The sequence below is a fragment of the Tetrao urogallus genome (genome assembly GCF_951394365.1).
Source record: "Tetrao urogallus genome assembly, chromosome: 1".
Classification (NCBI taxonomy): Eukaryota; Metazoa; Chordata; class Aves; order Galliformes; family Phasianidae; genus Tetrao; species Tetrao urogallus.
Genome location: NC_136813.1, coordinates 102736018 through 102756505, shown reverse-complemented (window position 1 = coordinate 102756505; position 20488 = coordinate 102736018). Strand labels below are relative to the sequence as shown.

The 20488-nt window shown below is 49.8% G+C and overlaps 1 protein-coding gene across 1 annotated transcript in view; it reads left to right on the top strand.

Moving 5' to 3' along the window:
• Positions 1 to 4777: 4777 nt before the first annotated feature.
• The window catches only part of IGSF3 (immunoglobulin superfamily member 3), a gene marked incomplete at both ends in the record, with an annotated part of 74525 nt that continues 58814 nt past the window's right edge, over positions 4778 to 20488 (top strand). Inside the window, one exon of the mRNA XM_079549581.1 lies at positions 4778 to 4838. Coding sequence (XP_079405707.1) covers positions 4778 to 4838 — 61 coding nt within the window. The remainder of the gene's footprint in view (positions 4839 to 20488) is intronic.

Below are 20488 nucleotides of genomic sequence, written 5' to 3'. Positions count from 1 at the left end.
CCTTCTTGAGTCCTCCTCTTCAGGCTGAGCTGCTGAGCCACCCCAGCTCTCAGTTTCCCTTCATAGGAGAGATGCTCCAGTTTCCTGGTCTTTCACGAGAGTCTCTCCAGTATGTCCAGATCTCTCTTGTATTGGGGGGCCAGGACTGGACCCACCAGTGCTGAACAGAGGACAAGGATCTCCTCCTTCCACCTGCTGGCAGTACTTCCCCTAATACAGCTGTCTGAGCCATAGTGCCATTCGAGTTTTCTTTGCAGCAAGGGTGAGTTGCTGGTTCTTGTTCATTTTGCTGTCTGCCAGGTCCCCCAGGACTTTTCCTGTTAAAAAAGAACAATTTGGTGGAGGGAACAAACAAGAGGATCAAGTCTTAAAATTTCATATTCAGGCATCCAGGCAGAAGGTGAGATTCCTGGCCTTTCATTCCTGCTTTCTTAAATACTTCAAGTTGTATGTGGTGATTCCCACATGTAAAATGCAAAACAATCCTGGAAGACCAGGTAGGGCATCCTGGACTTCTCCCTCCTAGATGATTCCCAAATCACCTGGTTATTGCATAAAGGTGACCAACGCCCACAACAAAATGCAAGCAGGTTGCTGCTATCTTCCCAAATCTGCTGTCAGGCCAATATTGAGAGAAGTATGAATTATGAATTGGCTTCAATCACGGAAATGAAGGCGTGGACTCTGAAGCCTAATGATTACATACTTCTTTCAGAGTAACAATCAAAGTGCTTATCATAGCTAACTGGATGAAAGAAATGTTTCACGATAGATGACAGCAGCAGAGAAACTGCTTTTTCTTTTTTTTTGTACAGTTGCCCAGGACTGTTTAGAAAGAATTCAGCCACACCCAGAGTCCCACAGTATTAGATCTAGCCAGGCAATCAGTTTTCTTTCTTCAAAACGATTCTGTGCACACATGTGAACTATGACCAGGAGCTCAAAGTCCTGTGGAATGGGAGGCTAAAAGTCACTTTGGCAAAGGCGTTCTTTTTTTTTTTTTCTTTTTGCTAATGAAACATCCATTATTTTTCTGGTTGCCCCTAAGAAACGTTGACGATGGGAATGCTTATTTGCCCATTTCTCTATGACACTTTTCTTCCCAGTGAAAATAAGAAAACAAAGACAAACTGCTGCTCTGCCAATAATCACAAGGCTGGAATCCAGCCCTTTACTCACCTGTCTCACTCTGGCATGCACACAAATCACGGGGAAATCTTTAAATCAACCTGCAGAACGTCACAAACCAGGGACCCGAGCTTGCTTTTGGCAGGTAGAATTAGAAAGCAGCTGAGCAGCCTCCTCACCTCTGGACTTTTTCATTTCCAGCAAACACTCTGAGCTCGGCACATGCTGGGGGTCGCTGCACATCACTCAGCAAGACGTTTCCCTAGCAGCATTCCCAAGCCGGTAGCGTCACGCTTGCCTCACAGACAGATCATAACCCCAGGCAGAGAAGCCACTTCAGACGTGGGGACATTTATGAAATAATTGGCGTACTCTTCTGTCAAGCAACAGTTAAAGAAAATCTGCAAAGGGATTAGCTGCCATACACTCTGGTGCTTGCTGACAGATGTCCTGGAAATCTGGAAGCGTGTTATCTATCTATACATAGGGTTTTGTGCTTTTCCCTCCTTCTGTCTCTCCTCATCCCTCTGTCCAGAGTACAAATGGGAACCCTCTTCACCAGCAGCCAGGGAGCTGCCTTGGTGCCATGCACACACCCGAGCTGTGCTGCACCCAAATATCGATGCCAGCCTTCCTGCAATGGCAGTGCTGTGCCACGTGCCAGGGCAGTTAGCGTTTTATCTCTGTTCCAACTGCAGCCTCTCAGATCGTTTTAAAGCAGTTTAAATGCTGGCCATTAAATATAAATATGTTCTTTTTCCTCTGGGTGAAACCGATGTTGAAAACTTTGCAACGTAAATAAGATCTGGAGAAAATGTTTTCAGCAACATTGCAGTCCAGCCAAATCATAGAATCACAGAATCAACAAGGTTGGAAAGACCACTAAGATCTCCCAGTCCCACCACCACCCCACACCCACCATGCCCACTAACCACATCCCTCAGTGCCACATCCACACAGTTCTTGAACACCTCCAGAAGTAGTGATTTCACCACTTCCTTGCTGTGGCTATCCCTCCCCACTGTAGCCCTGAGCTCTGGGTATGCCTCCTGTCTCCCCTTCAGCAGTATGGCAGGGGAGGTTGGACCGGATCATGACCTCTCCCATGCACGTCCTCGAGCCTGAAGACCACAACTGCTGTGGATCTTCTTTTATGGTCTTGGGACAAATCACGTAGTCACAGGCCTGGCATGAGCCAAGACTGCATTTTGCCATGCTCTGCTGCCATTACCTGGGTGAGCAGAGCACATGGAGTTGGGGCAATGATGTCACTTTGCTTCCCAGGGCAAAGGATGCAGCTCCTCACTGCAAATACTATTGCAGCATCCTCCTACCAAAGAGCATGCACATGGCCTGACCTAAACAGTCTGGCTGCCATGGGGAAGGCGCTTCTCAATGGCACAATTGTCCTGGGAAGCTTCCTCATGATCACCACGTGCTGCACATGCCTGTCTGAGAGGCGGCCATCCTGTTCCTTCTCCTCCAGGCATGGGAATGGAGCCCAGAGTGGATGGGCATCTGCAGGACATGGGAGCCCCATCAGCATCTAGAAACAGCCAGCTGAGCCCCAGCGGAGGCTCAGTTCCTCACAGATACAGGGTAGGGGATTGGGTTTTTCTCCAAAGATCAGGGAGAAATTGCAGAGCCCTCTGAAGTGCTCGGGTGTACACCAACACCTTTTTTGTTATTGGGGTCAAGAGCAAAGGTGATGAAAATTTGGAAACACAGGTTCCCATTAATTGACTTTAGCAAATGCAGTTCTTATTGTAATCTAATTCAACTGGAATTGGATTAATCTTATAATGCTATAATGTCATTTCCATGCTCTTTTTACATTTTTATTGTTCCCGTGCATTAATGCAATACCCTGCCAGAGCTCTGAGAAGGGGATGTGGATGTTCAGTGTGTCTGTGATAACATTTTCGCGGGGCATTTTTGTGCTCACACATGTGCTCACACATGTGCTGTAAATAGCAAGAACGCACCTAAATTCCTCTTGAATTCCCTTGCAACAGGCTCCGCTGGTGAGGGATGTGCATTCATCACTAGGAAAGCAGCACACTGCTCCTGGCCTTGCCCTGCCTGCTTGGGCAACTCGCCTGAATCGTACCTCTGTTTCCATCCCAAGATGGAAATAATCTGTCCACACAGGAATGTGCTGGATCCCCTGTGTGACGTTTCAGCCCTACTATCTCCTAAGAGAGAAGGCAAACACAGCAGTACTTTCCACCCGCTCTTATCAACACCCTGTTCCTTTTCCAACTCTCACTCGAAGGCACCGTAGATGTAATTAAAGCTCAAGGGCCAAAGCGTGAGCTTCATTTCCAGTGCAAAGACACTGCTAACCCTTTCTCCTCCACACCTCTCCCATCGTTCTGCTCCTCCGCTCCGAGCGCATGACAGAGCTGCAAATTAAACCTCCCACTCGGAAAATGTCACAGCTTAACGCTATTAGCCCGCAGGAACAGAATCTGCTGGGTCACCGAGTGCTGGCTGCCGCTGGATCTGCTACCACCGCCACACTGGGGATAGCAATGCGTCCATATGGCAACCTAGGCAGCTCCTGCCTCCTGCTGCACAGCTCCTCAGGGCAGCAGGAGGTCGGGGCTGTGCCCTGTCTTCGTGTGGCACAGACAGGCTGGCTCTTTGCACGCACAGCACCAGGGCCTCATCCAGCGCTGTGTGCACAGGCAGGGAATGTCTGTGCGGACCCCAGCTCCATTCTCGCTACCTCTCCCTGTCTCTAATCCAACTTTCTTGAGCCAGAGAGCAGCTGGGGAATTCGTTTGCAGGAACGGTCAAACATCTGCACTCTTGAGAAGCGCTTTCTCGTTCATCTTTAATTTACAAACCACACAACCCCCAGCGCCCAGCACAGCCGTACTCGAGCATTTCGCAGCCTCCTGATGCGGTTTCGACGCGGCCCCGGCGTACGCACTGGGCAGCGCCCCTTAGGCACCGCGGCGGCCCCGGGACAGCGGGACGGGCTCGGCCCAAACTCGGCCCTCCCCGCCGGCTTCGCACAGAACAAAGGGAGCGTTTAGGACGTTCCCCAGCAAGCCGGCTCCCGACGAGCCCCCGAAGGCTGCTTTTAGCCCGTGAACACAAAGAGACCCGAGTTGTCCCCGCGCTCTACCCTTGCCTCAGCTCCCCCCGCCCTGCCGCCGGGACCCCGCGCCGCAACCCTCGCCTCTCCGCTGGGCGGGGCGGGCCGGGGCGGGCCGGGGGCGGAGTTTGGCGGCGCGGAGGAAGCGCCGGGCACCCCGCGGCGGCGGCACAGAGCCGGGCGGGCAGGTGAGGGCGGCGGGCCGGCTGGGTGCTGCTCTCCGTTGATTTCCGCAACTTTTCGGCGTGAGGGCTTCCGGCCGCCGATTCCGCCTCCTCCCGAACCTCCAGGAGGGTTTTCGCTCTCCTCCCGCCTCTTCCCCAGAAAGCCGAGCGGGGCGGCGGGCAGGGAGGAAAAGAGGGGAGGCGCGGCGGCCGCCCCGCTGCGGGGGCGATGCCCCCGCCCGCCTTGGCGCCTCCCCGTGCCGGCCCCGCCGCCTTCCCTTTGTGCCGCCGGGCCCGGCGCGACGCCCGCCCCGGCTACCGGCGGCCCGCGGCGCCCCGCGGCGGGAGGTAAGGGCGGCCGCCCCCGAGCCTCGCAGCCATGCGGACCGCGCGGCCGCCGCTGGTCTCGCTGCTGCTTCTCCTCCTCGTCCTCCTCCTCGGTAAGTAGCGGCGGCGGGGCGGGAAGGACGGGACCTCAGGGAGCGGCTGGCCCGCGGGGTGCCGCGGTCCTGCGGGCGGGGGAAGGAGGAGGGGAGCGCCTCCGTGTGCGTGCGGGTAGAACCGGGGCTGTGTCTCCACCGCCGGCATCGCCGCCGAGGGAGGGGGTCCCGCGTGGGAGCGGGCGGGCGGGCGCTCGAGAGGAGATGCCCCGGGAGGGACTGGCAGATCTGTGCGGGCGGACGAGGGCCCTCCGCTGTGTTCTGCCGGAGCGGGGTGAACGCGGAGGGAGGGCGGGCGGTCCCCGCTCCGGCGGAACGCGGTTGGAGTGCTTTGTGCCGTCTCCGCGAACTCCTCCGGCAGTTCCCTCTCCCCGTCCCGCTGCCGTTTGTGCCTTGTCCCGTCCCACGGCGCCAGCGTGTTACGCGTCCCTTTCGGTCCCGCTGTCGGAGGTTCCCTCCCAACGGGTTTGGGAACGGCAGAGCGCGAGGCGATCAGAACGCCTTTCTTTGCGACAGGCTGTCAGGCTGGCTCGGTGCCCATGAGTCAGTGGGAACGTTTGCGGAAAGCACCCTCATGCTGGGGCTGCCCGCGTGCGTGGAGTCACCTCGGAGCTGTTCTGATTTGCCTTTTTGTAGGGGGGATTTCCTCCTCTCATCCGTGCTGCTGGAGCAGGAGCAGGGCTGGCAGCTTCCCCTGCCCGGGAAGCTGTCACGTACCTGCCCTGCCAATTTGAAAACGACAGCTTCACTAGAATTGCAGCCGTGCTTCCACATCTGTAATTTGTGCTTGTGCACGCCTGCATGTGGTTTCTCATGCTGCTGCCTTTCCTCAGGGAAGTGTGTATGAGAGAGAGAAGGCTCTTTGAGATGGTTTTGGAGAGGGCTCAAACTTCCCTAACAGGAGCTCCCCCAGATACCAACCGTCTCACAGCTAAGTTTAGCCGAGTGCCCACCCAGCCCATGAAACGGGTGTAGTTGGGCAGCAGATGCTCAGTGCTTTGCCTCTGCACGCCAGAGCTCTCTCTGGCTGAAGAACAATAACAGTGTGCTGGATTAAGCGCTCCTAATATGGAGTGAGCGGTTGGGTGTCCCGGCGCACCCGGCCGATGCACTGATGTAGCAGCAGAGGGCATTGCTCGGCCCGAGGCTTCCTCAGGGTGGGAGCAAGGGGCACTCCTGGGCACCCCTTGGCCATGTCGAGTTGCATTTGGGTGCTTTCACCTGGGTTTCCATAGGCAGCTAGTGTGCATTCACCAAGCTGACAGTCTCAACAAGAGCGGGGCCATGCAACTCAGAGCCTTGCGTTGCACTCAGTGCTTTGGGTGCTGTGTGTACAACTGAGGCGTAATGGATTGGCTGGGGGAGAGGAAAAAAGCCTCGTTTCATAACATAGAGGTCCAGCTGGATGTAAAGGGGTTGCAGCTTTCCAACCAAATAACATTGCTGCTAGGCTGCCTGGATAGAGTACCGTGGGCTGAGCATACAAGAAACACAACTCAGTTTTTGTGCCCCCTTTTGCAAACTCATCAAAATCACTGAGAGAGGTGTGGCGGTTATGGAAGGAATCAGCGGACGGTTTGATGGAATGCATCGAGCGTTAACGAGCTAACGGGACCTGTGTAGCTGCCAGCCCAGGGCTCGGCAACCACATCTGGTGCGTGGGCATAGAGTGGGTAGGTTGCTGTGCTTCTTCCCCTCTGGCTGCGATGTTTGTTACAGGGTTCTCTAAACAAGTGGCACTTCATCACAGCGAGCACAAAATGGGAACATAGAGCAAGTGCTGTAAATAACCCTCATGCAGCGAGGAGACCATTAATACTCGTGCCAGCCAGTGCTAATCCTGCATGTAGCCACAAGATTTACCTTCTTTTTTGTTGCAGGGATGTAAAGTCTGATGCTACTCATATTTATGGTGTAATATATAGGAAACACAATAGGCTTCTGGGGAATGCTGAATCCATTCATGTTGGTGACTGGTTTATGAATAGTTCTGTCTGTGAGGCTCTGGCAGTATCCAGAATGCCACCTGTGAATGCAATTTACGGCTCTTTGTGTTCAAACATTGCATATGTATATATGTACATAGACTCATTACCCTCTTCCTCTCTCTATTCATGCATAGTAATTGGTGATTTATTTGTGATTCCTGGAGGGGAGTACAGCCTGCGGAAGGTCTTGAAACTGCAGAGCTCTTGTAAATGGCATGTTGGAGGGAATAATGATGCAGGGGTGACTCCAGAGAAGACAAGGGATGAGCTGAAGGTCTGTCTGCTACCAGAGCTCGCTGCCTGGGGAGCAGCAGAGCATTGCTGGAGCACACTGCTGCTGCTCCCCCAGCTTCACTGATGCTGGCAAAGAAGGCAGCAGAGTGGGTGTTTGCCCACGCGAGCTTTGGGGCTGTTTGTGTGTACCAAAACTGGCAGCTTTGGAGCATCAGTGGCACCTCATCTGCTCCCAGATGCGTTATTAGCTTCAGTGGCCAAGATCATGCTTGCTCCATCTGCGTGTGCTCGGAGCTTCCTTTTGCAAACAGACTATACTGCCATTGCATTGTGTTCTCTTGCCTCTAGGTATGTACTGCAGGACTCAAGGCAGGATGTGGCTGTGCTGCCTTTGCACAGCATCCTGTGGCTCCAAAGCCAGTCTAGTCTGTCTGCCTAGCAGAAGCTGTATGCCTACCTCAGCCACCAGCACTGGGCTGGCAGGCTCCACTCTCGTGTCATTCCTGCCATCCCCAAATGGGGCTCCTTGTGGGGGGGCTCCCTCCCTTATGCCTTGGCCGTGCTGCTTGGCCAGGCTGCATGATCTCCTGAGGCCCCAGCAAATCCTGTTTATTTACACAGGAGGTTTTGTTTTAAAACAAATTGTTGTCTCATAGTTGACCTTCTGTCAAGTTAGATTTCTTTATTAAAGCAGTTTTTATTGTAAATCGAATGCATACTTGAAACGTTTGTACCAGACCCATTAACTAAAGTGAAAGGCAGAATAAAGAGACGCGTGGTCATTGCGGGGGAGAGGGTCACAGAGAGTTTGGGAAGCAGAGTTCTTCAGCGTTGGGGGACTTGATGAATTTATAGGACCAGATATGTATTTTGTTTCTTGTGGTTTGTTGTTTTCTTCTTTTCTTCCTTCCTTCCTTCCTTCCCCATGTCTTGGCCTTCTTTGGTACCCCTACATAATCAATCCTGGTCTAGCCATTATCCTGAAGGTTATACAGGCTGGTATGAAGCCAGAGGTATCTTGGCTAGTGGAACTCATGAACTGGAGAGTGCTGTAGCCTGGAAGTGTGTTCCATGCTGTGTGATGGATGGCTATCTGCAGACTTTGCCCACAAACTTACCGCACTGGGAAAACTGCCTGAAAGAAAGAGGAACGCTTTTCAAGCACAACTGGGTGGTGTTCTTGTTGCTAGGGCTCTTCGGCTCGCAGTGCGACTTGTCTGCTCATACCATGGATGTTCAGCCCTCCAGCCAGTGTCTGGAAAACTACAGTATTATGATTTGCCTCTGGCTTTCGGGTTACTAAATACCCCATAATAATAACCTGCTAAATATGTTTCGACACTGTTCTTTATATTGCCATCTCTTTTCATATAGCATACTCTTAAGGAGTAGTTCTCTGGCTAAATGTCTGGTGACATTCAGCATCTGTTTCCTATCAGCTCTGCAGAGGCTGATTCCTCTCTAGATAAAGTGAGGCTTGAGCAAATCACAAAGCAAAGAGTCTGCAGCTGTCTGCTGTGAGTCCTGAGTGGCTGCATGCCTGTGTGTCATTGTCAGCTTGAACCTGTTGCTCACTCTGCCTCCATCAGTGTGCTGAGAGTGTGTTCCAGTGAGGTGTGTCAGTAAAATACCTAATGACAAAAAGCTTAAGTAGTAAATGGCAAGGAGACAAAAGAAAATCTTGCCTTTCTAGCTGCTGCTAAAGTTGCATTTCAATAACCTGAGAGTAATTCAATAACATCACAAAGCCAAACCACCTCTGTAAAAGGATGGGAAGGTTTTCTCGAAAAGGGAAAGGCTTTGCCACTCTGTGTCTCTGCCTCGCTTGCACAAGTGCTTAAAAGCAGCACTGGTTTTATGGCTGCTCCTTTCCAATGTCACTCCATCATTATTGTCTCCTTGGTGTTCGCAGGCATGTCTCCTCCAGGCCCAGAGGGAAGGAAGAGGCAAGCCATGGTGACGTGGAGGAGTGAGCAGAGATGGGAGATATTCTGAGCTAGAGCACTAAGGGGAGGAGTGAGGTGTAGCCATGAGCAACGCTAGTGCTACTGTAAAATTTGGTCAGCTTGGCCTTCTGGGTTTTGTTCTTGCAGCCCTGCAAACAGCTCATCAGGGCCTGACGTGACTGGAGGTGATTTGGATGCATAGCTGTTGTGGTGTCGCCAAGTGGTGTATTTTGTGGTTTGGTTTTACTTCTAGTTCAAAATTGACCGTATGCGGATTGCTTTGTTTTCCAGCAAATAAATTCCCTTCTGGAGCCATTGTGATTCCAGGGGAAGAGTGGAAACGGGAGGCGTGTCTAGGTTTTCTGGGGATTTTGTTTGTTTGTTTCCTTGGCGATCGGTTCACCCCCCAGCTGTGTCACTGATGTCCCTGCCTGCGGCACACTGTCACTTTTATGGCTTTTGGCCTTTGTATGGAGGCTGATAAACTTGTTAGAGGCAGCTGGGAGCAGGGTGAGGTAGACTCATTGCTCTGTGGACTCCGCAGAGCTAAATGCGAGAGGAACTTGGCACTGAGCCAGGCTGCTGAGCTAAACGGGAGTTTTCTGAGGTCTTCAGAGTAATGGAGACCTGAGGGTGAGGCCCCGAGTTTCCATAAAACAAAGTTTTTCGTTTGTCTCCTTAGGAAGGAAGGGCTTAAGAGGGAATGGGCATGGGTATGGGGGCTTGATTGCTTGGGTAAGTTGAGGTTTTACTGTATGGACAACTGCTGCTTCCATTCTGCCACATCCGCAGGTCTCTGCCCAGGTCTCACTGCATCTCTACAGGTGGAGCCAGGCTGGGGTGAGAGCCAAGGGAGAAGGCTGGAGGCTGTTGTCGGAAGTAGTCCAGGAGCTCTGTGCTCCAGAAAGCCCTGCTGCTGGAGTCTGGCACTTATTAACTCTGGTTACCAGTACTTGGATCTAGCCGACGGGCTGTGGCTGGCTGCCAGCCCAAAATTACCAGCCCAGGTGTCGAGCCTCATTGGTTCTTTCTTGCAAGCTTGAAATAGGAGCTCCCAACAAGCATGTGTGCCAGCCCTTCTTCTAGTCATGTTTCTTCATACGGCTTTGTAAAGTGTTCGTGGTAATTATAGTACTTACTAATATTTATTCCCTTCTAAGCAATTATCTGAATGCGTTTATCTCCGGTGTGCTTTCAGACTGCTCTGCCTCCTCTTACCCTATCATTTCATCTCTCTGGCTCAGCACGTGCTGCTCCCTTCCTCCTCCACACAGAGCCCTTGCTTCTTGGCTGCTCCATCTTCCCTGTGCTCTTTGCCTGGCTCCTGCCAGCCGGTCTTCTGCTGCCTAATCCTGCTGGGTTGCTGCTGAGCTGCCTGGCTGGGTGTTAAGGCGCTTTGCAGTGGAGAGCACAGACACCACGAGGTGCTGGCTGGCTTTGTGCTGCCACTCGGCTTTTTGCTGGCTGCCCCTTGCCTGCACAGTGTCCTGGCAGCTCCTTCTGCAGGATCCTGTCACTGTGGTGCCCGGTGGGACCACAGCATGCAAATCCTAGTGTGTCGGGGGAAAAGCATGGAGCTGAGGCCACGGGTTTGCCTGCTGGTATTAACCAAGCAGGCCACTCTTACACACCCTGGGAGTGTAGCATGGTAGGTTGCTGTGCCCTGATTGATTTCACAGTCAGTGTTAGGAGCAGAGGAGACGAATTTTTTTCTTGGAGCTGTGCGGCATGCTTTTTTACCCATGCATGGTTGATCTGCGGGTCGCTGGCACATGGAGAGCAGTTCTGTCTAATCAGTCCCATGCCACGAGCTAGTCAGCAGTTAAATCTAATTCAGATCGTGTAACTGCCAAATGCTGTAAGTCGCCAAGCCCTTGCTCCGTACTGTACGGAAGGCAGACCTAGGTGAGCTGAGCTGCTGTGTGCTGCCTGAGAGCTACTGTACCCACAGCAGGAAGGACAGCACTTAGTGAAGAAATTACTCAGATTTGTGCTTGGCTGAAAGTGGAGGTGTTGGGAGGGAGGTTGCTTTCCCTGGGCAAAGTTGATGTGTGGCTGTGCTACCTGAGGCTGACTTGAGCTAGGGTAGCTGTGCTTTGGAGAGGCTCTACTGGCTCTGGATTTCCATCTGGATGGAAATCTGGGTGCTTTGAGTGTCAGGCTGTCATCATCTTTTGGATGGCTTGTTTTGGAGGAGGATATGGAGAAGAGGGGGTGAGCATGAGGAGTGTTACTGTGTATCCACCACCTAATAGCTGCACTAGCAGACCTGCTGCAATACACTGCTAAAAGCATCCTAATGATCTGAATGTAATGGCTTGGAGCCTTGGAAATGTGCTCCCAAGGAAGGGCAGCCCAGATTTGACACGTGGCTCCTGGAGGAGGAGGGCTGGGCTATTGGCTGCTCTTCAGCACATCAGGAGGTACATACCCACTGGGAGACACAGTAGGAGCAGTGCCTGGCTCTACTGCTCATGCTTCCTTCAACTAAGGCTCTTCCTCAGGTGGTAACATCTGAACTCTTCCTCCAGGCAGTGGTTTGGAAAGGAAAAAAGGTGTACCACTTCTTGATATTAGGAGTGCTGAAAGTGAAACTTGCCTGTCAGAAGAGGTTGTCAGTCCTGAAAGCCACCCACAGAGCCACGAAGGCCAGTGAGATCCGTAGGGTTGATGAGGAGGGGGTAGAGTGAAGCTGGAAGGCAGCAGGAATCCAGTTTTCCAATGGATGGTCTCACGTAGAGGGAATGCGCGTAGGTGATGCTAGAAATGCCATGTTAAGGATGCTCTGCAATGATGAGCACCAGTTTTTACATTATTCTCAATATGTGCCTGAGAGTGTTGAGTACGGGTAGGGTGCAGAGAGGCTTCTTGGGAAGTACGATAGTGTGCTCAACTGTATGAGGCCAAAAATAAATTATCAAAAGAAAGAATTGAGAAATTAACAAAGCTAAATGAATGTCTGCAGCTCCTAGAAAAGGGTGTCGTATTTGAAAGCATATTTTTGAAAATCCATTTGCTTAGCAGTCATCTTACAGATAACTTTGCTATTTTTACTTTCTTTGCTTTGATGACACTTCAATGTCTATATAATGTATTTAGCATCTGCATTCTTTTCTCGTGTAGAGGCAAAATGTATTTGCTAATTTTGAGTTGGCTTTATACAATTGCTGTGCCTCTTGGCTGTGAGTTAAGTGAAATAATTTTCTTAAAGCTATTATAAAGGAGCATAGCTGGCACTATTTCCCTTCTAACCTTTTTTTTAACCTCTCTCTTATATCTGCAACCAAATTTGAATAGAGAATATATTCCTGTGCCATATTAAGTGTAGTAAAGACTGTGCTCTCAGCTCCCATAGACCGAGAAGTAGGGATGTTTGGGTTAAGCACAGTAATCTGGGGAATGAATGCAAGATCAAGGGCATTTGCAGATATTTCTGTGTTTTCAGGGGCTGTGGTGTTGCTTGCAGGTTGCTCACAAATGGTGGCTTAGATTACCTCTCTTGCAGGCATCAGCCTTTGCATCTTGCCATTCCTATTTGATCTATGAGCAGTGATGAGAGCTGTATACTTGGATTCTGATTTTCTGAGAAGCAGTCGGCAGTCATTAGGGCAGTGCTTAGACCCTAGAGGCTTTTTCTGTGTTTTCATCCTGTTTCTGTAACCGTGTCTCTTGTTATCTTGTTCCTGAATATTTTCTCTTGCGAGAGGAGACTGTTTTGTTGCAGCTGTTAAACCTCAAATGCCTTGAATTTCCCTTAGGGAAGAGGAGGAAGAGTTCCTGAGGTTTCTGAATAAGAAGGCTGCAGGAACACCTACAAGTGTTTCCCAAGTACGCAGCCAGGAGGGAGGTATTATTGGTGCTGCACTAAGCAACGGATGGATTCTGACTAGCTCAGGCTGTGATTCCTCTTGCTGTGTAGAAGTGGCTTAGCGAGATAGTTGAAGTTTCTTTTCTCTTTGGCACATAGTAGCACTGGATGCCTCTGGTTGCTTTTGTCAGAGCAGCGTAGCTAGGAGGTGTCAAATGAAATTATGGATGTTTGCTTGGTCTCCTGGCTGGATGTAATAATGCATGTTTTAGTGAAATGTGCATTGAATAAACATTGGGTAAATCTCCTAGGACAAGCGCTGCTGGTGCCTGGAACCATCATTGTCTCCATGGCAGGATTTTAAGAAAAATCTTCACCTAAGAAGAACTTTGCACTGTGTATTTAGTTTACACTGGTTCGGTCATTCGTAATGTTACTTTTTATGTTTCCTCTAAAAACGACCAACTTTAGAAGAAGGTTAGCTGGGTAAAAATCTTGTATGCATGTATTGCTGTCAGTGTTGGTTCTTTCTCCCTCTTCCATGGTGCTGGTGGGTGACCTGGATGGGTTTATCTGACCCACTGTTGTGCTGTTGTGCGAGGGTTGTCCTGGTGGCCTGATGGAGCCTGTCAGCCCTGCATTGCCTTTATGGCTTGGAGGTGGTTTGGGTCACGTTTATACTCCTTTACCTGGTAGAAGCTTGGGATCAAGTCTTTCCCTTGCAGAGTGGATCATCAATGCTAGAGCAGGTGGGAAATCACCATGTATTTGGTCTCCACTTTGTGCAGCTGCATTTTTTTAATTGCTTGCAGTCTTGCTTGCCTTTTCCATGCTTCCCTTCATGCTCAGATGTGCTTGGTAATGCTGTATAACCAGTAGCATTGTCCTTGCTTCACCACATGGCTGTGTCCAGTTTCCCTTTTGCTTGCTCAGGTGGCTTCTGGTCTTTTCTCTAGGCGAGAAGGAAGGAGCATTTTAGAGGTATGGTAAAAGTTACTGAACAAAAACTCCCAAACGCCATAAGCTCAGCCCCCAGCTTCATGCTATTGGAGGGCTCTGTGGTACTCTTCCTCCCTGTCTTCTCCCCAGCTTTGTGCTGGTCTCCACCAGGTTCATCAGTCTGTGACTGCTCTGGTGGATGTACTATTTTGGTGTGGTCCTTGTGTCTGTTCAGCTGGTATCTGTCAGTAGCTGCTAAGGCTCATAATCAGGGCAGAATCTCAAGGGTATAGCTATTTACAGGCAGGCAGGGGGAACCATTCCTGACTTGCATCAAATAAGAGTTTTATTCCCATTAATTGAATTCTTCTAGACTCTGATAACATGAGCACGTTGAAATCAGATAAATGAAAAGCCTCTCTCCCTGGTAGCTGTGTAAGCTTTCCCTTAACTCCCTGATCAGAAGCCACCAGGCTCTGCTAAATACGTAGCTGGAGATAAAAACTTGTGCATGCATCTGCTTGTCAGGGAGCTAAGCCAGCAGGACGGCCAGTGCTGCGTATTGGCAGAGGGGGAGTTTGTTCATCACCCTTACTGCAGTTGATTGGAAAAGATTTTGTGTTTAAAGTGACATGATGCTCAGCTACTCTGAGATGTGTGGTCTATACCCAGAAGCTGGGGCTGTGCTTTCTTCCAAGCCTTCAGATAAGCCGGTAGCTGTAGGAAGGAGCAGGACTGCTCTCGTTGCAATGACAAATGTTGTGTTTGGAGCATATCTCAGCCATGCCACATGGATGCTGAGAAGTGCTACAGCAAGAGGACCCCTGGACTTGTGCCTCCCAAGCTGTGGTGTGGCTGAGCTGATGTTGCCACCCTGAAAAAAATCCAGTCTGCAGCTTTCTCTGGATTCCCTCTATCCATCAAGAGCCCATAGCGGCTGTGGTTATGGAGGGCATGCCCCTTTCTGCATCTCATTTCCAACACCAGCTCTTGGGGTGGTGCTGGAGGCTGGGGTCCTTCTGGTGCATCAGAAGCTATTGGTTAATCTGGGGTCCTTCCCCCCTGCATCTGGCTTGCAGCAGCCAGGTGCCTGGCTTGTCAGTGCTCAGCTGGGCTTAAGCTCGTCCTGGTTTTCAGCCAACACTACTCTACCCTATGGGTACCCTTGGGTCATTCTGCTTTTCCCCTCCCTGTCACGACCATCATTCATGCATGCTGGATTAATTTTTTGTTGTTGTTTTTTCCCCCTTATCTTCCATCGGTATGTATCCCTTAGCTATTCACACCACTGAGGCAGTGGCACCTGCCCCCACCCACAGAACACTTCCCACCCTCTCTCCTGTCCTCGCCATCTGCTGCCTCTGCTCCTGCTGTTACACAGTGACATGGCACTGGCTTAAGTCTCCTGGGCACGCTGACCTCACCATCACAGAGAGTATAAAGCTCCTGCTCTCTGCAGTGTTCTTCATAGATGCTTTTACTTGTCCTGCTTTCTTCGGTGATGCTAATGATGGTTGCCTTGGGCAGCACCTTTTCCACCTTCAGCTTTGTTCCTTAAATGGTACCAACTGGTACCAAGAGGTCTGGTATGCAGATCAAAGCCTGCCTTGACCTGGTTGTTCATCCTCTGCTCCTCTTCTCCGTGCCTTTGCCAAATGTAGACTTTTCTAACCTTTTTGTTTTCCTTAAGGCTTCCTGCTCATTTTCCTGTGTCTGCCATCGCTTTGTTACTCAGAGCATCCCTCTGTCAGTGCAAAGCTGCTTTATCCCCTCCTCCTTCAGCAGCTGTTCTGTTTCTGCAAGCCCCATGGGGTGCTGTGTCTGGAGCTCTACCTCCCAGCCTAGATCTCTGCCAGTTTACTCTGTCTCCATGATTTACACTGCAACGGTTTTCGTGATGACCCCTGCTGCTGTGTATCTCAGTGGTGCTCCAACACTATCTTCCTTAGCAGTAGTCCACGCAATAACCATATCTGTTCTTTCTGGACCAATTTTCTCCATGTCCTGGAGAGCCTTTCTCACGTCCTTGTGAGTATTCTTCTCTCTGCCTCAGAACTGTTTGTAGCTGTTTTTTTCAGGCTTCAAGGGGCTCTCTACGTGACCCTTCCCACCTCTTCCTGGAGTCTCTGTCTCAGGGTAATGTTATCCACTGATAAAGTTGGACCAGCCTCTGCTGGCTTTACAACTGGCTTCACATTTCCCTTTGAGCCAAAATCTTGACCTCTGTCTTGAGCACTTATGTATGTGCACGTGCCCGCCTGTCTTTCTGTTCACGCTGCAGCACTTCCTATCTGTTTCTGCCTCTGAAATTTATTCACTTCTTTGTGCTTTCTCCTCATTCCTGTGAACTCTTAAATTAGTTACTCCCCCTCTGCCCTGTCAATTGAAAGATGCTTGTCTTTCAAAGCCCTTCTTCTTGTTCCACCTTGCCTTAGCTCTCCTTGTTGTGTGATTCCCACCTCCTAGTTTGGTTTCCTCAGGGTGGTTTCTCAGAGAATCGTGGCTTATCTGATCGTGTTGCCTCCCATTCCTGGATAACCTAGGAGCCCTTTGGCCAATTTCAGGCAAATATGACAGAAGTAGAGAGCTTGGAGATAAACGAGTTCCTACAGGTTTTGTGAAGAGGAGGTAGCTGAGTGCAAGGGGATGATGGGACCGAAGGAGACCCCTTTCTTCATGGGCTCTAGCTGTGCCTCCAAATTACTGTGCCAGTGCGACAGAAGCCTCAGCCGAAACTTCCAGTTGCATCATTAGTCTTAGAGACAGCCTCCCTCCTGTTGGCAGAGGAAGCTAGGCTTCATTAAGTCCCTTGCTCTTAGGGCTGTTTGCTGAAAGCGGTGCCTCAGAGCCCTTTTATTTTCTCCAGTGTGCCTGGGAGCAGCCTGCAGCAAGCAGCTCCAGAGTGCTGCTTCACCTGGTACAGTGCCACAGGGTCTATGCACGTTGCCAGCGTGGCCTGCCCCGGCCTCCTGGCCTGCCTGAAGGTGCTGCTCCATGGCAGGGCTCATGAGGTTCTGCAGCTGCTGATGAAATGCAATCAGCAGTGAATGCGATCCCATCTGAGTGTCCATCACAGCATGGCTGAGACTGGAAGGGACTTCTGTGTCTATCTGGTCCAATTCCTGTTCCAGCAGGGGGACATCCAGAGCAGGCTGCCCAGCACCCTGGAGACAGCCTTGGAGGATCTTCAAGGAGGAGACCCCACAACCTCTCTGGGCAGCCTGAGCTAGTGTTCCATCACTCACACAGCACAGAAGTGCTTCCTGATGTTCAGAGTGAACCTCCTGGTGCTCTGATCTGTGCCCAGTGCTTCTTGTCCTGGCGCTGGGCACCAAGGAGAAGAGCCTGGCTTCATCCTCTTTGCAGGTATTTGTGCACATTGGTAAAATCGCTCTTGAGTCACCTCCTCTCCAGGTTGATCCACCCCAACTCTCTCAGCCTCCTTGTAGGAGAGGTGCTGCAGTCCCTTTGTGATATTTGTGACCCTTCTTTGGATGCTCTCCAGTTTGTTTCTGTGTAGTGGGAGACTCAGAAATACATCCAGCATTGCAAACAGCCTCACCAGCTGACCAGAGAGGAAGCATTACCTCCCTCCACCTGCTGTCTAATGCCGCCCAGAATACTGGGATACCTTTGCAGCAAGGGCACATTGCTGGGTCACGTTCAGCTTGGTGTCTGCAAGTCCCCCAGGGCTGTTTCTGCGAAGCTGTTTTCCAGATGGGTGGCCCCAGTGTGTCATGGTGCAGGGAGTGGTTCCTCCCCAGAGTGGGGAATTGCATCTGATTCTCCTTCCTTGTCCTCGATGATAGCATCATATTATGAATGGGTGTAGGGGAAGGACTGTGCCTTTCTCTCAGACTGAAAGCAATAGTAATGTAAATTACTGCATCCCCCTCCCCCCCTTTTTTTGTTTTAATTCCCTAATAACAGAAAGCACCTGTCCTCCCTTTTGAAATGGGAATCTTGGTAATTTGGTGACAACTGCTGGAAGTCTCTGTAGCATGCCAAACTAATAAATTATAGTGTAAGAAGCTGAAGAGTTCTGACATATTAATTAGCAGTACGAGGCAGTGAATAGCTGAAGAATCTCCCCTGATCTGTATCTGTCTTTCAGGTAGGGTCTGTAACCAAATTGCAGAAATTTCAAGAAGCAGCATCCTGGCACCCTGCTGACAAATAGAGCACAAAGTGGAACCCAGGAGAATTTAGGGGGGAAAAATGGAAGCTGTCTGCTGTTGTGCAGCCACATTTTGCATTCTTGTGATCCTTTTTGGTGGGATGGGAAAATCTATTTAAATAACTGAATGCTTCTAGACAGTACACTTGACTTTGGGGATAACTTAATTTACTGTTTACCTGAAAGCTGTTTCTGCTGAAGAAGAGGTACAAGGTGTCAGCATTACCTTGCAAATTGGATATTCTCTCATGCTAATGGCCGTGGCTGAGGGGCACAAATGTTTCTTCTGCATGCCAGGAGGAAGCAGGAGAGATTGCTCTTGGCTGCGTTTGTTTCTAGATATCACACTTCATAACTTCTTGCTGTGCTACTTCTATAGAACTGTGCACTAAAAAGGGAGGGAGGACCAAACACAGAGCCTGTGCCAGAGGACCCCACCACAGTGCTGGAGGAGCAGTGTGGCTACTGGGGACAGTGGGACAGATGGAGAAGAGTGTGCACCAATGGAATTTGTTATCGGGGTTTTGAATTTTTTTTGTATCTAAGATATTATTGCTAAGTCTCTCTTCTTAGTAAGGAAATGATTTGGGGATGGATAGCTGAAGGAACTGGATCGCAGTGTGAAAAGAAGATGCTCTTGCCCCGTCCCAGAAGAAACATGTAAATAAAGGTCCTAGAGTGCTGGACTCCTAAATGTCATCCTTAGCGAAATTAGTGAAAACCCAGGGGTAGAACTAGAAAGGGATAGGAGCCAAGTAAGCAAATTCCATGAGCGTGTAAAGATGGACCAAAACAATGAAGTTTCTCTTGGAAGGTAAAAGGAGGATTTGGGGTGGGGGACAGGGCATGTGCTTGCTTCACATGAAGACAGCAAGAAGTTTTCTTTCCTTTGGGGAAAGAGGAAGTTAAAAAGGTAAGGAACCAAGCTCTTTGTGGATGAGAAGCATTTTGGAAGATTTCCTCATGAAAGTGAGGGGATTCCTTTAAAGAAAGGCTAGGTAGTAAAAAGCATTTCCTTCTGGCAAGGATGTTGTGAAGGTGAGACTTGGGACTCGACTCTTTTCTCTCTTAGGAGAATGTTTAAAGCACGTGGGATGTTATGAAGTGAATTACGGCAATAATAAGGGTATTCTGTTGTTGGGGGGGACTGCAGAGCATGCAGGAAAATGCAAAAAGAAGCGACACTAAAATGTTATTGACTGTGAAACTAAACGAAGTTTCTTATTGTCTGAGTGATTGCTCAGGGAATTGTGTTTGGCAATCCCAGAACTGACCCTGGCTGTTGAACATGCAGGACCTGAAGACTAAAGAAGGATAATAAAAAGAAATTTAGAGGCTGCAGGGCATAATGAACTATGTCAGAAATTTCCTGCCTGGCTTTGTTGTTAGCTTTGTTGCTCTAACGTATCATTTTTTGCCCCCCTCTGGATAGGTTGGGAGCACAGACCATCTAAGAGCCCAGCGGCCTGAGGCGTGTGTTGATGCTGTGCATCTTTGGTACTAACATGACAATATTGAATCTATTAGAAGTCTGAGAGTGCTACAAGAAGTGCTGGAATAAATGGTGTGCCCTTACACATGTTTTGAGAGCCTGAAAGAACAGAAGAAAAAACACCTATCAATCTTGGGAGACTTTTCTTTTTTATGTGGGTCTACTCTTAATGTGAGCATCTCTGGTTATGGCTTCAAAGCTCAGGCTGGGAAGGCAGTAATGGAACTGGAGCTGCCTTTCTTTGCAAAATATGAAAGTAGGTGATACCTTGGATATCCTGGCCAGGCCTCTGCAAGTGCTGCTTTCAGTACAGTAGTGCTTAACCAGACCTTGAACAAGTAGCAGCGATAAAAGTCACCAGGGCACGTATTCAGTGTGCTGGAGGAAAAAAACACTTGTAGGGATAAAATTTGCACAGCTCCTTGTGTCTTGAGTAATGCGTGGGCAAATCAACACTTCCTGCCTTCATATTCCCAATATAAATATAATCAGCTAGAGAGCTTCTGCTTGCGTATTTTTCCCATCATTATAAAGGTAATGATGGAACAGTGTATGGAGAACATGCTGATCCAAGAGCTGGTAAAGTCCTGTTCTGACCTTGGAAGAAGAGAAATGCTTGATTTAAGTAGGCCCAGTGCTTAGGGTGGAACCCATGCTGCAAAACATGCCAGTAGTGCTACTTGAGTGCTTGGCCATCTTCTAGGATTAGTCAAAACTGATGTGTTTTTTGGGGAATACAAGGATTTCAGAATACAAAGAAGTCTTTTTCAGCAACTTTGCAGGAAAACAGTTTAACTATGAAGAAGTGAGTGTGCTGCAGAGATACTGGAGACCTCAGCAATTGTGTTGACTGTAATGAATCCTAACCAATAGGACAGCCAGCTCAGTCTTACCCTCATACCTCATCATGTAATGTTATCCATCTTTTTTATCAGATACAACTTCCTCAAAGGCCATGTCAAGTTAGGAGGCTGATCATCACAGGCCCATTGAGCTCAGGAATCTATGTGCAGAGTAGGTGCGCTGACATCCTCCTTTGTTTTTGCACAAGATGGGCTTTCACCTT